General features: G+C 48.8%; 1 protein-coding gene across 3 annotated transcripts; it reads left to right on the forward strand.

Annotated features, from left to right (window-relative positions):
- The first annotated feature begins 1235 nt into the window (after positions 1–1235).
- On the forward strand, positions 1236–15288 carry Dph7 (diphthamide biosynthesis 7). 3 transcript variants are annotated; one of them, XM_076845011.2, is made up of 9 exons: positions 1236–1424; positions 1913–2046; positions 2417–2504; positions 4000–4094; positions 4442–4614; positions 7283–7352; positions 7457–7522; positions 7719–7891; positions 14353–15288. In XM_076845011.2, exons 1-9 carry the CDS (start codon positions 1275–1277, stop codon positions 14742–14744), a joined length of 1341 nt encoding a protein of 446 aa, XP_076701126.1. In that variant the 5' UTR covers positions 1236–1274; the 3' UTR covers positions 14745–15288. The 3 variants fall into 3 exon arrangements, with proteins under 3 accessions (XP_076701126.1, XP_076701127.1, XP_076701128.1); XM_076845012.2 differs by lacking the exon at positions 14353–15288 and adding an exon at positions 12377–14343; XM_076845013.2 differs by lacking the exons at positions 1236–1424; positions 2417–2504 and having other exon boundaries at positions 1962–2046; positions 14353–15286.
- The last annotated feature ends 77 nt before the right edge of the window (positions 15289–15365 follow it).

Consider the following 15365-nt stretch of genomic DNA (forward strand, 5'->3'; position numbering starts at 1 on the left):
CCCTCATGCCCACTAGCACAGGTTTTGCTATGTAGGTGAGATGGGCCCATTTTCACTCCTTTGTGCTTCCCTGTGATCCTGACTTCTTTTTGAAAAATTTTTAGTTTTCAGTGGACCTTTATATTTTATTTATATGCGGTGCTAAGAATCGAATCCAGTGCTTCACGTGCTAGGCAAATGCTCTACTACTGAGCCATAACCCCAGTCCCTGATCCTGATATCTTGGTCCTTGTAACCATATATCTGGGCTGTTCTAGGAGAAATTCAGGTGGTTCAGGTATGGGGCTTATTCCTACCTTCTCAGTGGTATGTTGGACTGCTTGGCCTCAGAGCATTCTTTGTGGGAGACAAAGCTGAGGGATTGTGGTTAGTTCAGCATGCTCTGGTGCTTTTGCCTTAACTGCTATCTGGGAACTGTTCCTCAGAATTGGACTTCTAGCCACAGGCCCCAGCCACAAGGCGAGATGCCCAGATATTATGTGAATTTGTCTCCGTGTGTTTGCCTAGAGCTCCCATAACAGACTACTGTGAACCAAATGGCCTAAAACAACAGGTTATTGTTTCAGGGTTCTGGAATCCAGAAGTTGAATAAATAGCTGCCAGCACCACACTCCTTCAAGGGTGCTAGGGAAAGATGTGTTTCACTTGCCTCTCCCAGCACCAGTAGCCTCCTGGTCTGGTAGATGCCTAGTTCCAATGGCAGTCTTCAAATGACACCCTCCACACCCCTGGGGGGAGGGTGTCCTGGCCTGGTCTGCTTCTGCAATTGCGTGTCCACGTTTTCTTTTCCATAGACACCTGTTATACTGCATCAGGGCCCACCCTAAGGACCTCATTTTAACTTGATCTCTGTAAAGATCCTATTTCCAAAGGCCACATTCCGAGCCTCACGGGTCTCTGGGCAGGATGCATACAACCCAATGTCCCCGACTTGCCTTCCTGAGTCTTTGGGCTCAGGGATTTTCTTGAGCAGCTTCAGCAGCTACTCAGCCTCCCACTAAGGGTCACATTACTCCCCTTACCAAACTGCTGCCTTCCTGCGCTGTCCAGCGCCAGGCTACCCTTCCCGCCCGCCAAGGGGCGGCATCGCCAAGCCCAACTTGAGGCGCGCCCTGCACCGGGTTCTCGCCACGGTCCGCCTGCCTGCAGGGGGCGCAGCATCCCGGTGGCTTCAGGCGGCCGGAAGTAGTGCCCCGGAAGGAGTTGGCAGAGGCTGCGCCTGAGCGAGTGTGCTTGTGTCCTCGCCTCCTGTGCCTAGCGTCTTTCCGGGCTGGATGGCGGGCCGCTGTGCGCGGGTGCTGCAGGCCGTGGACACCGAGTTCACCGCGGACAGCGTGGAGTGGTGCCCGCTGGAGGGCTGCCGACACTTACTAGCCTGTGGCACCTACCAGCTGCGCAGGCCGGATGCCGCGTCCGGGTCCAAGGTGTGCGGGGCGGGAGGCCCGGGCACAGGGCCCCCAGGGAGCACGCGGGGCGGGAGGCGGCCACTGGCCTCCAGAAAACCACTCAGATTCGTGAGCGGCACGGCCCAGGCACACTGTTGGAATCTGCAATAAAGATAAGAGTACCTGTTAGGATGATGCCTGCCCGCTGGAAGGGATCTCTGAGAACGGAACTGGGTGCTGAAAAGTGAGGGCGGACCAGGTCAGGACTCCCAGCGCAGTTAACCTAGCCGTGCTGGGTCCTGTTGGCCCATATAGGAACTGTCTGTGCTGGGTGGGGAGAGTTCACCTACTTATTGGTCACATGCCAGAAGAGAGACACTTGACCCACTCAGGAAATTAAGTACTCTGCTTCCAGGCAGAGGGCCGCTTTGCCAGTCTTGGTCTACCTTTCTTAGTGGATGCGGTTTCCCAAATCTTGTGTTCTTGACATCTGTTGGGGGTAATCAGAGAATGTGCATATTTTGTAGGGTGGACTGGAGGTTGAGGAGCCTCACGTCCGTTTAGGTCGTCTCTACCTGTACAGTTTCAATGAGGACAACTCTACTTCCTCTCTGGCTGAGGTCCAAAGAAGAGATACTGCTGCAATCCTGGACATGAAATGGTATGACTTTGATAGCAACCCCACCTGGTCTGGAATTGGTCCTGAGCCTCTGCTCAACTAATCATGGAGTCCCATGCTTTGGCATCTTCATCAAGTAGCTACTTCTGTGTTGTCCCACCTGCCAATGGGCATGTGGCAGGCACTTTTCTTGGGATCATCTCCCTGTCAGTTTCCCATTCCCAGAGTCAGAATCAGCCTAGTAAGCAATGAGAATTGTGATTTTATGAGCTGGGAAACTTTTTATATGGGAGCAGGATTAAAAGCTCTAGCTTGGTTAGAGATTTGAAATTTAAATAATAAATTACTGGAAAGCACAATGTCCCCCTCTTCTGGTGTGTGTCCTGTGTTCTCATGTGTGAGTTCTCTCCAGGTGCCACATCCCAGTGGCCGGCTCAGCGCTCTTGGGCTTGGCAGATGCCAGTGGATCTATACAGTTGCTCCGCCTGGGGGGATCTGAGGTCAGTGACAGGCCAGGCTTTGTGGGGGAGGAGACTGGAGGGGGTGGGGAGGGGGCTGTGCCTGTGCAGATGCTTTCCTAGAATGGTTCCTTTAATGCTGGACTGTGTCATCAGTGTTGTAAGAAGCTATGGGGTCACTTTTAAATTGGACAGGGGTCTGGTGAGAGGAGGTTATTACCTTAGTGGCTCAGCAGAAGGGCTGAAGTGACAGGTTGTTCACACACAGTAGATCTGAGGGTTCTGTAAGGAAAGCTGGGCAAGCATGCCTTGGGTTGATACTGGGACTAAGAATAATGGTGACTTTCCCATGTAAAAACATTTGGGAGAGTGTGTGAGCCCCACATGAGGTTTTCTAAGTGGTTTACGGTGATCCAGTGCCATGGTTTGCAAAATGATTTAATGATTGTTGTAGGAAGATGGAGACTGTAGATGTCATGTGGAATGACACCATCAGCCCATAGCCTACACTCTCTGCCTATGGGAGGAAGGAACATACCCCCGTGCAGGTGCTGCAGTGGGACCAGAGCAGAAGCCCAGCTGGCGTTGATTTGTGATAACTCAGGGCCTTGCTTCTGACCTGCTCAGCAGGAGCCTGGTCCTAGAAATGAGGGGAAGAATGTCTGAGGAAGACTGGGCCCAGGGACTATGTTCCAGGCGGGAGCACATACACCTAAGACAGGACTGTAGTACAGTAGCCTGCTAAGGGCTTCCTGAGGGGGCTGTTTAGATACTTGCACTCACACAGCCACACATGATGGCACATTCCTACAGTCCCAGGTACATGGGAACCTGAGGTGGGAAGATTGCTTGCGTTCAGGGATTTGAGAACAGTTTGTATAACCTAGCAAGGGCCTTTCTCAAAAAAAGAAACGCGCATAAATCTTAGACAAGAGAACTAACGTTTTTAATTAATTTTGGTACTGGGAATTGAACCGAGGGGCATTTAAACACGGAGTCACATCTCCAGACCTTTTTAATTTTCATTTAGAGACAGGGTCTCACTAAGTTGCTTAGGGCCTTGCTAAGATGCTGAGGCTGGCTTTGAATTTGTGATTTTCCTGCCTCAGCCTCCTGAGTTGCTGGGATGGCAGGTGTGTGTCACTATATCTAGTGAGAGGTAGCATTTTAATGGCTGTTATGACTTCTGAAATGAAAAGCAGAGGAAAGCTCTTATTGTCCCTGTCTCTTGGGACAGAATTGCCAGGACCTTAGGAGGCCTGGGATGGTGCAGAGCATGTGTCAGGCATGGTTCTTGAGCGTGGAGACAGCAGATGTGCCTGAGCATCCAGGTGGCTAAGAGACCATGCCCCGAGTCAAGAGTGTGGAGACATCCCGAGGTGTGAGCTTCAGCATCCTCAGTCCCATCCTGTGCCTGGCTCGTAGCAGGTGTTCCAGTCTAGTGTGACTGTGTACCAGTAGCTGATGGCTGTGTTTCCATGGGAGGGGGCAAGGGAGCATGTTTGCCTGGACAGGGGAGTTCCTTTCTTTTCAGTAGAAGAGCAGTAGCCTGTTGCAGCCAGTGTCCAGCGTCATCCTGGAGGAGCAGTGCCTGGCCTTGTCCCTGGATTGGTCCACTGGGAAATCCGGAAGGTAAGTGCCAGGAGGGCCTCAAGTCATTCCTCTGATAATTGAATTTCCTATTTTCAGACCAGAGAGAGTTTTGAGCCTCAATTCCCTGTATTTGGGAACATCACTACCAATCCTAATTAAAAAAAAAAAAAAAAAAAAATCATTGCATCTTGGATAAATGGCAATAAAGTTTTCCTCAGAGAATGCAACACTGGTTTCTGTGATAACCCAATGGCAGATACTCAAGCAAGCCTTGAGGTGTGTCCATATGCCAGAGCTTTGGAGAACCTCACCTGGGACTTGGTTGTGAACCAGAAGAGGGTGGTGAGTGTACTCATTGGGCTTTTCCATCGGTTCTACATGTCTAGGGCCAGTGACCAGCCCTTGAAAATCATCAGCAGCAACTCTAAGGGGCAGCTGCACTTCCTGAAGGTGAATGAAGCGGGGCCTGGGCTACAGCACGTGGCCTCCTGGCAGGCCCATCACTTTGAGGCCTGGATCGCTGCTTTCAATTACTGGCAGACAGAAGTGGTATATTCAGGTCAGTGTTTCTGCACAGGGTCTTGACCCACTTGCTTCTGACAGGAGACTTGGGAGGGAGGGAGGGGATGAGGCTTGGCCCAGGGCCAAAGTGCTGGGTGTGCTGGGCTCCTGAGGGCATTGTGTGGAGAGTGTCTTCTGGGACAGCAGCTGGCACTGGTGCCACTTCCTGTTCCTTAGCAGACTTCGGGCATCACAAGTCTTGGGTGGAGCAGGTACCTGTGGAGCTGTCCTGCCTCCATGGCACTCAGTACCAAATCCTCTCTGAGTCCCATTTCTTGCTTGATATCTGTTGACTTTGTCGTGTTGGGTTTCAGGTCTCTCCTTTCTGAGTATAGCTCACCTTCCAAAAGAAAAGGAAATGTGAGAGAAATAGGGTGAATTCTTGTCTTTTTGAGTGATTTGTACTTTGGGATGCTGATGCGGGAATGATAAATTGACAGAACTCGGCATTTGGGTAGCCTCTCCCAAGGGGTAATTCGAGGGAGGGTGGAAGAGTTGGGTTCTGAAGAACAGAACAAACTACACAAGAAAAGACCTGCTCTGGTTTCTGAGCTCCACCTGGCTGGTGGCAGTGGCTGCAGTCCTGGTGCAGTGCAGTGTAGGGCAATTCTTTTAGGCTGTCAGAAACTGCACAGCCTCCTCCACTAACTCTCTGGCCCAGGTCTTTACTGGTGGCCGTAGCTCTAGGCCTAGTGCTCCTAGCCTCACTGGGCAGTCTCCCTGCACATTTGCCATGCCTCACCCTCTGCTGTGCACCTCTCAGGTGTCTCTGGGATAGCCCTCCTTTCTGCTTTGCTCCTCTTCCTCGGCACAGAAGGGTTGGTTTCATCTGGCATCTGTCTGGATCCTTTTCTCACTCTCTGTCTTTGCTTTCCTTGCCTCAATTACTGTTTTCTCAGAAGCAACCACATTTTTATTGCTTTCAATCCATTTTTCTTGTTGGCAGGCAAGATGTTTCTGCTACCTAGAACTGAGCTCATTACATCCGACCTCTCCTCCCTAGCATCTATTGAGGGGGATGGTCTTTTGGTTCTGATCTGAAGCCAGGAATCCATTACCAACTCCTGTACTCCTCACCTCCCAAGAGTCCCAGTCCTAACTAGTTTTATCTTTCTTATTTTTGGTTGCAGATGGACACAATATCTTTATTTATTTTTATGTGGTGCTGAGGGTCCAACCCAGGGCCTCACACATGCCACGCAAGCACGTGTGCTACCACTGAGCCACAACTCCAGCTGTGATTTTATCTTTTGAGCATCCCTTGGAATTGGCCACCTTTTGCTCTTTTCCTGGCAGAACTGTGCAGGCTGTGGTCTCATCTAGCTGTCTGCAGCAGAGCACAAGTGATGGCCTAACATCCATTCTGTCCCTTCCTAGGTCAAAATCATAAAAAACATAAAGAGCTTATCACATCTTACAGATCGTCCCCTTTGCAGTTCCCATTTCTTTTAGGATAAAATCCAAAATACTTAATCAAAGTACTTAACCCAAAATACTTAATCTAATCAGTTTTCCCAAGACCTTGTGTGATCTGGCTGGTGCTTACCTCTCTTCTCTATTCTGAGTGAGGTATCTGTGTTCTTCATCATCTCTCCTGAAATGTTCCATTTTCTCTCTGGGTCTCGATGTTTCATCACAGTGTTTCTTCCAGAGGTTGCTTCCACTTTTCTGGCATACTCAGCTTAAAGTCTTTGAAGAAGCCCGTGTAGGACACCCAGCCTCACCAACCAGGTCAGGCCTGGTCCTGCACTGCTATTGTCGTGGTACCCTTTGCTCATCCCACCTAGGATGATATGCTTCGTGTTCAGTTTTCCTGAGGGAGATTCCTTATCTGTGTTATATGTATCACATCCTTGAACAGTTCTGAGATCAAAATTCTTTTTTTTTAGTTCTCTCCATCTTGGATTAGTTCCTTAGTTCCTCTGCCTTGGGGCTTAGCTAATTCAGAGCAGGGGGTGTGGGAGAGGACAATGGCCTAATATTTCAGGACTAATTCAATCATTCAACCAATATACTTTTTTTTTTTTTTTTTTAAGGAAGAATGGGTGGGAAATACACTTTTTTTTCCCCCTTACAACCCAGTCCTTTTTTTTTTTTTTTTTTAAATATTTATTATTTATTTTTTAGTTATCAGTGGACACAATATCTTTGCTTGTATGTGGTGCTGAGAATTGAACCCGGGCCGCACACATGCCAGGCAAGCGCGCCACCGCTTGAGCTACATCCCCAGCCCCCAATATACTTTTTTATGTTTATTTTTTAGTTATAGATGACACAATATTTTTATTTTTATGTGGTGCTGAGGATTAAACCCCGTGCCTCACGCATGCTAGGCGAGTGCTCTACCTCTGAGCCACAACCCCAACCCCATCATTCAACCAATATTTACTGAACACTTGTACTGGATGATAGGGTCATCAGTGAACAAAACAGACCGAAGTCACTGCTTTCACTGTGCTTCTATTGAGTGGGAAAGATGGAAGATACAAAGTACAATGTATAATAAATGAGGAAATTGTGCAGCACATCAGAGGCAGCAGTGCTTCTGCCTCAGTGGTAGCCTGAAACCATGCAGGACAGTCACCAAGGCTTCACAGATTCTTCCCTGAGAAGCGGCCATCCCCATCACCAGGTCCTCTGCTGATGTGTTGCTTTTGTCCACACAGGGGGGGATGATGGCCTTCTCAAAGGCTGGGACACCAGGATGCCTGCTGTGTCCATCCTCACCAGCAATAGGTAATTGGCCAGGGGGCAACTCACATGCAATCCCTCTCCAACCATCGCCCATGGGCCTTCCTTGCCCCCACCATCCCTTGCTCAGGGGCACTCTTTCCCTGCAGACACTCCATGGGTGTGTGTAGCATCCAGAGCAGTCCCCATCGGGAGCACATCCTGGCCACAGGAAGGTGAGTGCAAGGGAGGTCATGGGGGCCTTGCATTTCCCACCTTTCCACTGGGTATTGTGGCGTGCCGTCTGCCGACCCTCAAGCCACAGTGCAAGGTTGGGTCAGGGGCCTTTGAGTGGGTGGGTCTCCTGGGAGGTGTTCCCTGTTGCTGCCCTCTTCCCTTGGAGAAGTGAGGCCACTAGTTGCCCGGTTCTAGCTATGATGAGCACGTGTTGCTGTGGGACACACGGAGCATGAAGCAGCCGTGGGCAGATGTGCCTGTGCAGGGTGGCGTGTGGAGGCTCAAGTGGCACCCGTTCCACCACCACCTGCTCCTGGTGGCCTGCATGCACAGTGGCTTCAGGATCCTGAGTTGCCAGAAGACCACAGGTGAGTGGGGACCTGCCAGTCTCCTCCCCAACCTCTGCATGATCCCAGACTACACCAGCTCTTACTGCTGCCCCTCACTGCCTGTGCAGGACTGCAGGTTCAGAAGAGCCTGTGCAGGTTCAGCACCTGGTTCCTTTGACCCCACCAGGACCGTGCCCAGGAGGTTTACTGTCTGACACCCTCACATCTATATGGCCCACCTCCTCCGTTTTTCCTTCTGGTGAACAGCTTGACCCTGTTGTCCCAGTCCCATATGTGCTGATAACTCTTTCCCTTTCTCACAACACCTCTGCCTGGCCTCTTTGTTCTCTTGCCCTTCTCCTCAAGCCCCAGGGCCCCTTTCCCCTCCTCACTCAGCTGTGACCTCCCCTACCTCCCCTCCCTGCCCAAAAGCAGGGGCTTCTGCCCCAGAAGGAGCAGGCAGACCATCCTGGCCTGTGCCACTTGGCCATCGTCCCTAGGGTGCTACCCTCTGCCCCTGCCTCCTCCATTTACTCCCAGGCAGGCTCGTAGCCTACATAGCCATACTCAAGACCTGGCTCTGTAGCTTGCCCTTCTCCCCCGCAGCTCCTCTTCCTGTCTCTCCTCACTGTTTCTGTTGTGCCCTGAGGCTCAAGGTCATCTTAGTGATGGGGGCATCCACAGTGCCACTTGTCCTCCTGAGCCTGTTCTTGCCCATCTGTACATTTTGGTTTGTTGAACCTTTCCTTATACTGCTCTGCAGGTACTTCCTCATTTCCCTGATTCTTTTTTTTTTTTTAAATACCAGGGATTGAACTCAGGGGGCACTCACCACTGAGCCACGTCCCTAGCCCTGTTTTGTATTTTATTTAGAAACAGTGTCTTGCTGAGTTGCTTAGGGCCTCGCTTTTGCCTCAGCTTCCCAAGCCCCTGGGATTATGGGAGTATGTTCTCCCTGATTCCTTTTGACCATTAAGTCGTTTCAGTAGCCTGTTAAACATTTATGTGAGATGTCCCTATTTTCTTACTGAAGAAAGCGTTGTGGATTTTCTTTTAATTTATGGGTTGTCCTGGGGAGTGGTCAGTGTACTTCAGCAGAGTGTGTCTGCAGGGTGGTGTGCACCTAGATATCTATTGGGTCTCACTGATTTGCAAGGTTGCTCTACTTCTGTTTTGAAAGTGGGCCGCTGAAGTCTCCAGCTGCTGACTGTTCACTTTCTGTTCTACCCTCATTTTTGTCGATTTTTGCTTCATGTGTTTTGGGGCTTTGTTTATATGTATTATGATTGTGTGTGTCTCACTAGGGATTAAACTTGGCTTCATGCTAGCAAAGCACTGTACCACTGAGCCACATCCCCATCCCTAGCTCTTTTTTTTTTTTTGAGACAGGGTCTCGCTGAATTGCTGGGGCTGACTTTGAACTCGAAATCCTCCTGCCTTAGCTTCCCAAGTTTCTAGGATTATAGGCGCGTGCCACCGCGTCTGGTCTGAGGCTTTGTTTTAGGTTATGTATGTTTATAATTCTCGTATCTTCCTCATATGCTGACCCTTCTATCATTACAGTGTCCAATATGTCTGGTAACTTTTTTGGTACTAGGGCTTGAACCCAGAGGTACTTTATCACTTGAGCCCAGATCTTTTTAAAACTTAATTTAATTTATTATTATTTGATATTATTTTATTTTTTGGTTCTGGGGATTGAACCAAGAGTTCCTTAACCACTGAGCCACATCTGTAGCTCTTTTTTATGTTTTTAATTTGAGACAGGGCTTTTCTAAGTTGCTGAGGCTGGTCTTGAATCTGTAATCCTCTTGCCTCAGTCTCCCACTGGGATGACAGGTGTGTGCCACCACACCCAGTTTTTATCTTATTTTGAGACAGGGCCTTAGTAAGTTGCTCAGGCTTGCCTTGAATTTGTGATCCTTTTGCCTCAGCATCCCAAGCTGCTGGGATTAGAGGTTAAAGGATGTTTTCTTTATCTTCATTTTATTATTTTTCTTTCAAGTGCATAAACACATTAGCAATGTTCTAGAAGTTAAAACTAGACAAAAAGTATGCTCCAGAGAATCTCTCTTCCTCTTCTTTCCCTTTTCCTTTTTCTATTCACTTCTTATAGGTAAGCAGTGTTATTAGTTTATGGTTATAATTGTGTCTTTTTGCAAAAATAAGCATTTTTTCCTTATTTTTCCATTCTTATAATATGGAACATAGCATTTTATGTATGCTTTTGTGTGTGTTGGGGGTGGTCCTGGGATTGAACCAAGGGCCTCACACATGCCTCACACTGAGCTGCACCCCCAGCACTTTTTGTTTTATTTGAAGATAGGATCTCACTGTTGCCCAGGCTGACCTGCTTGTGATCTTCCTGCCTGAGGCTCCTGAGTAGCTGGGATCACAGGCGAGGCCAATGCACCCCCCTACACCACCTTTGTTCTTTACTTACTTCTTTTAAAAATGTCATCAAGCAGGGGGCTGGGGCTTTGGCTCACTGCTTATTTCTCATGACCTGCTGGCTCTGCTCTTCTCTGTTGTTGGCATGTGTGAGGCACCACATAAAAATAAAATAAAGGTATTTTGTCCATCTATAAGTAAAAATATATAAAAGAATAAAAGATAGGTGCATTGGCAGTGTCTATCTAGTCCCACACTCAGGAGGCTGAGGCAGTTGCTTGAGACTAGCCTGGGGGCCCAGGGGTGTGGCTTAGTGATAGAGGCCTGCCTTGTGTTTGAGGCCCAGGCTCCATCCTACTCAGCGGAACACACTTTAGGTCTTGGTGCCCTCCACGTGGCCCTTGGTGCACTGCACATGGCCTTCCAGCTCTGAGTGGGCTCAGGTTGCTCCAGCGCCTCACAGGGCACTCATCTTCCAGTGCACCTCCTCTTGCTCAAGCTGTTTCATGGGAGAAGGGTTTTAGGGTTGCCCCCAGAGGGGGATGGCAGAGTCAGAGGTTGGATACAAGCTGGGTTTTACCAGGCACTGCCATTTTGCAGACAGCCAACTTTGGGACCTGTATCATCTGACGGTGAGAAATGTCATCTCAGTAGTTCAAATTTTCATGTCTCCAATTGCAAGTGAAATTGTACATTTTTCTTATGTTGAAGGACTGGTTTTGTAATTTTGGTCCTTGAATTATCTTTGAACGTGTTTTGTTTCCTTTTCTCTCTGGTTTCTAATCTTTTTACCTCTCAGTTTTAGAGTTTTTCTTTTTTTTTTTCAACCTACTGGGGATTTTAGCTCTAACTGTGGAATGGGTTAGAAATTTGTCTCTGTTCTTGATTTTACCATTGAGGTATTTTTTTCCCCATGTAAAAGATTTTTTTTTTTTTTTTTAAACAAAATCTAATCATACTTAACAATTTTGGGAGTTTGCTTTTCTTTTTTTTTGGGGGGGGGGTGCCAGGGATTGAACCTAGGGGTGCTTAACCACTAAGTATATCCCAGCCCTTTTTAATTTTGAGACAAGGTGTCTCCTAAATTGCTTAGGGCCTCAATGAGTTGCTGAGGCTGGCCTCACACTTGAGGTCTTCCAGGTTCCGCATGTCCTGGATCGGGTCTCAGCCGCCATCAGGGCTCAGCCCAGTCTTTGGCTCCCTGCCCAGGGTTCTGCCTCACTTCACTGGAGGTGTGTTTCTTCCAGGTGGCATGGAGCTGGCCTTGCTGTGAGGACAGTGTGGTGCTTGTCTGCATGGGTGGCTGGCTGTGCACACTGGCAGCTAGGCTGCTCTGATATCCACTCTTCACCTCTCGAGTCGCTGCCACTTTGGGTGTCACGGCATGCTCACTGCTTGTTTCTCTGTGACCTGCTGGCTCTGCTCTTCTCTATTGTTCTCAGTGTTTAGGGAGTTGTACTCTTGTGGTGCTGTCTTCATGCTGATGGTCTAATGAGCTCTGAATGCCTCTGAATCCTTTTCCAAACAGGCTGGCCACGTTACATGAGTTGTTCCTCCTTCCTGCCACCCACAAAACAGCACTGAGTTTATTCTGCATCCCACTGCTCTTCCCATTCTTAGTGGCTTTTTTCCCCATTCAACACACTTTTACAATATCATATGATACATATTTTTTGCAGTGCTGGGGATCCCAGGACCTGGCACGTGTGCTCTAGTGTTTTTCCTTCTTTGCCTCACCTACTTTTTCTCCATCTAAGTTCATGGTGGAGGACTCTTAGTGCCTGCCCTGACAAGGGCTGGCAGCTTGTGGTCTTTGTGGGCAGAGAACGGCTTGGGGTGGTGCTCCTAGAATCCTGGAAGGCTCTTTGCTTCTTTGTGTAGCCTTGATACTTGAAGAGAAGTCTGCTGGTAAGATTTTGACTCACTTTCTTTGCTTGAATCTTTTGAAAATATATATTCCTGCATTGCTTGGCTTGCTGCTTTAGGAGTCTGATGGCTACTGTAAGTAGTTTGCTTTTTCCTGACTAGAGGGAAAAAAAAGCAGTTTTTTAAAAAACTGCTTTTAATAAAAATTTTAAAAGGTATAGCATAAAATATGCCACTTTAACTTTTTTTTTTTTTTTCTTCTAACAGTCCTGGGGATGGGACCTAGAACCTCCTGTGCGTACTGGGCCAGTGCTTTCCTGCTGAGCCCCCACTGCAGCCCAGCCATTTTAAATGCACGTTCCATAGCCATGACCACTGCTCATCTTGTGACTCCCACCAGCTGCTCTCTGCTTGTCTGATTGCCTGCTGTAGGTACTTGACACAATGGGGTCAGAAGGATCAGGCCTTTCATAAACTCTTTCACTTGGCTTCTGAACTTTTCTGGATTAATCCTTTGCATCAGGAGCCAGAACTTCCTGAAGGCTGTTCACACATTTGTCTGCTGACAGACATGTGGGTGGTTTCTACCTTGCCACTGTGTTGAGTTTTTTTCTTAATCCTTCAAGCTGAATGATTTCACTAGGGGTCTGTCTCAGACTTCAGTATTCCAGGTTGATTTTGTCATTTTGTTGTTGGCTGTTCTGGGAGGTGTTTGTGGTTCACAGTTTTGAATGTTAACTGTTTCATTATTTCCTGCCTGTTGGAGCCCCCTTTTCTGGACATGAATGCTTAGTGAATTTAGATTGCAGAGCACTCTCACCACACTGGTCCCTCCCCTGCACTGTTCTTGGTGGCACTTGCCCCTAAAGGGTATCTCTGTCCATTCCTTTACTAGCTGTCTGAGGGCACAGCTTACTCTGAATGTGTAGAAGGTGATTTTGCCAGGAACTGGTGCTATGTTTGCTGGATGAGGACTGCTGGGGTGGGGGTCCTTACTGCCCAGGGGAGGTCTCTGGGACAGCCTCCTGGGAGTGTCCTCCCCAGGGTCAGCCCATATCATTGCCCAAGGGCCCTGCCACTGTGTTTGCTCTCTGGAGCCACCTCTGCCCTGTGAAGTCCCTGGGCTGTAGTGTCGTCCTGGCCTTCCTTCAGTGTTCATTATGCTTCTGGCGCACATCACTGTGCACTATAACTCCCTGTACATCAAAGGTAGTGGCAATGGCACTTTCTGAGTTGTGACTTAACATCTAAGCTGACTAGAAGCCTGAGTGATGGCTGGCAGTTTTCCCAGTGGGCACCTTAGCTCCCTTCTTCATGTTCTTGCAGCTGCCCTTATTGGTGTGGTCTTCTCCCGGGCTGTGGATCTGTTCCTGTTTGGCCACACTTCCTTCCTTTCTCTAGAGGTAATGCCTCTTCCATGCCACCATGGCTGTGCCAACAGTGGGAACACTGTTGGCCTCTTTCCAGCCCTGCCCCACCCTCCAAGCTGCCCTAGGATCAGCTTGGAAGGAAACCATAAATAAACTTCATATGGACCTTGCTAGGGAATGCAGTCTGCTTGCTGTGGAGCCTTTGGCCACAAATTACCACCAGCATAGTGAGCCAGGGCCCTTCACTTGCAGTTCCTTGCACATGCCGTGGCCTTTCTGGCCTCTGTACCCAGCACACAGTCCCCTTTGCCTCATCTCCTCCCATCTGGTTGACTCATTTTTCCTTTAACCTTTGCTTTTCATTACCCCCCCCCACCCCGTGTTGGGGATCCAACCCAGGGGTATTACCACTGAGCTACACCCCCAATTCTTTTTATTTTCAGACAGGGTGTTGGCTAAGTTGCCCAGGCTGTCTTCAAACTTGCAATCCTCCTGCCTTGCTAGGATTACAGGCATATGCCACTGCACATGGCTCCCTCCCCTTTTTCAATTTTGAGGGTTTTGCTAGTTGCTTAGGCTAGCCTCGCACTTGTGATCCTGCCTCAGCCCCCCGGGTGTGCACCACCACACCCACCTGCTTTAAGCCTTCAGTGGGGCAACCCCCTGAGCAGCTTTTATTGGACTCTCCAGCTAGGAGAAGGCGCCTATGCATGTGGTTCTGTAGCCCTGGCTATTCCTCTCTGAGGTTCATCCTGATGGTTTCTCTACAGACACGCTGACTGCTCTGAAACTTCCCTTTGAGGGTAGATAGGGCTGTCAGTAGGGATGATCAGCTCCAAGTAACACTGTGGTTCCTGTTCTGTCTTGCTCCAGAGAAGCAGGAAGTGGTGGTCATGGCATCCCACACGCTGCCCAACTCACTGGTATATGGGGCCGACTGGTCCTGGCTCCTCGCCCGTTCCCTGCAGCCTATTCCCTCCTCCTCCTTTCCTCTCAGCGAAGTGGGAGCCAGACTGGCAGACTGGGCCTACGGCCTAAAGCTTGTAAATACATCACCAGCAACCTCCCTTCAAGCTATGGTAGACGACGACGGGGAGGGCCATGCCAGATCCCAGCTAAAGGCTTCTCTACTGGACAGGAAGAGTGGCAGCCAGAACTATGACTACAGCTCCTACCCAGAAGGGATGAACTTGGATTCCAGCCTCCTGGCCACCTGCTCCTTTTATGACCATGTTCTTCACCTCTGGAAGTGGGAGGCCAGCTGAGCATGAGGTCACTAAGACCCTTCCCAGCTACACCAGGAGTGACTTCAGGAGTTACAGTCCTTCCTGCTGGTCCACTGCATGATATGTCTGGCAGTGATTGGGGTTTTCCATCTCCAAAACTCAGTTTCTCTGGTAGTTTGATCTCAGCCCTTCATATGTGTTTAAGCATTTGTATTGATTAAATGAAGCTGTTTTTTGGGAAAAGTTACTTTATCACGTCAAAAGTAATTATAATGGGCTGGGGTTGTGGATCAGCAGCAGAGCACGTGCCTAGCACATGCGAGGCTCTGGGTTTGATCCTCAGCATCACATAAAAAACAAATAAAAAATAAAGGTATTATGTCCAACTACAACTAAAAAATAGTTTTTTTAAAAAAAGTAATTATATTCCAGGTGTGGTGGTGCATGCCTGTAATCCCAGTAGTTTGGGAGGCTGAGGCAGGAGGATTGGGAATTCAAAGCCAGCCTCAGCAACTTAGCGAGGCATTTAGCAACTCAGTGAGACCCTGTCTCTAAATAAAATGGTAAAAAGGGCTGAGGATATGGCTCAGTGGTTAAGCACCTCAGGTTCAATCCTCAGTTATCAAAAAAAAAAAAAAAAAACAAAAACAAAAACAAAAA

The sequence above is a fragment of the Callospermophilus lateralis genome, chromosome 2, assembly GCF_048772815.1.
Source record: "Callospermophilus lateralis isolate mCalLat2 chromosome 2, mCalLat2.hap1, whole genome shotgun sequence".
Classification (NCBI taxonomy): domain Eukaryota; kingdom Metazoa; phylum Chordata; class Mammalia; order Rodentia; family Sciuridae; genus Callospermophilus; species Callospermophilus lateralis.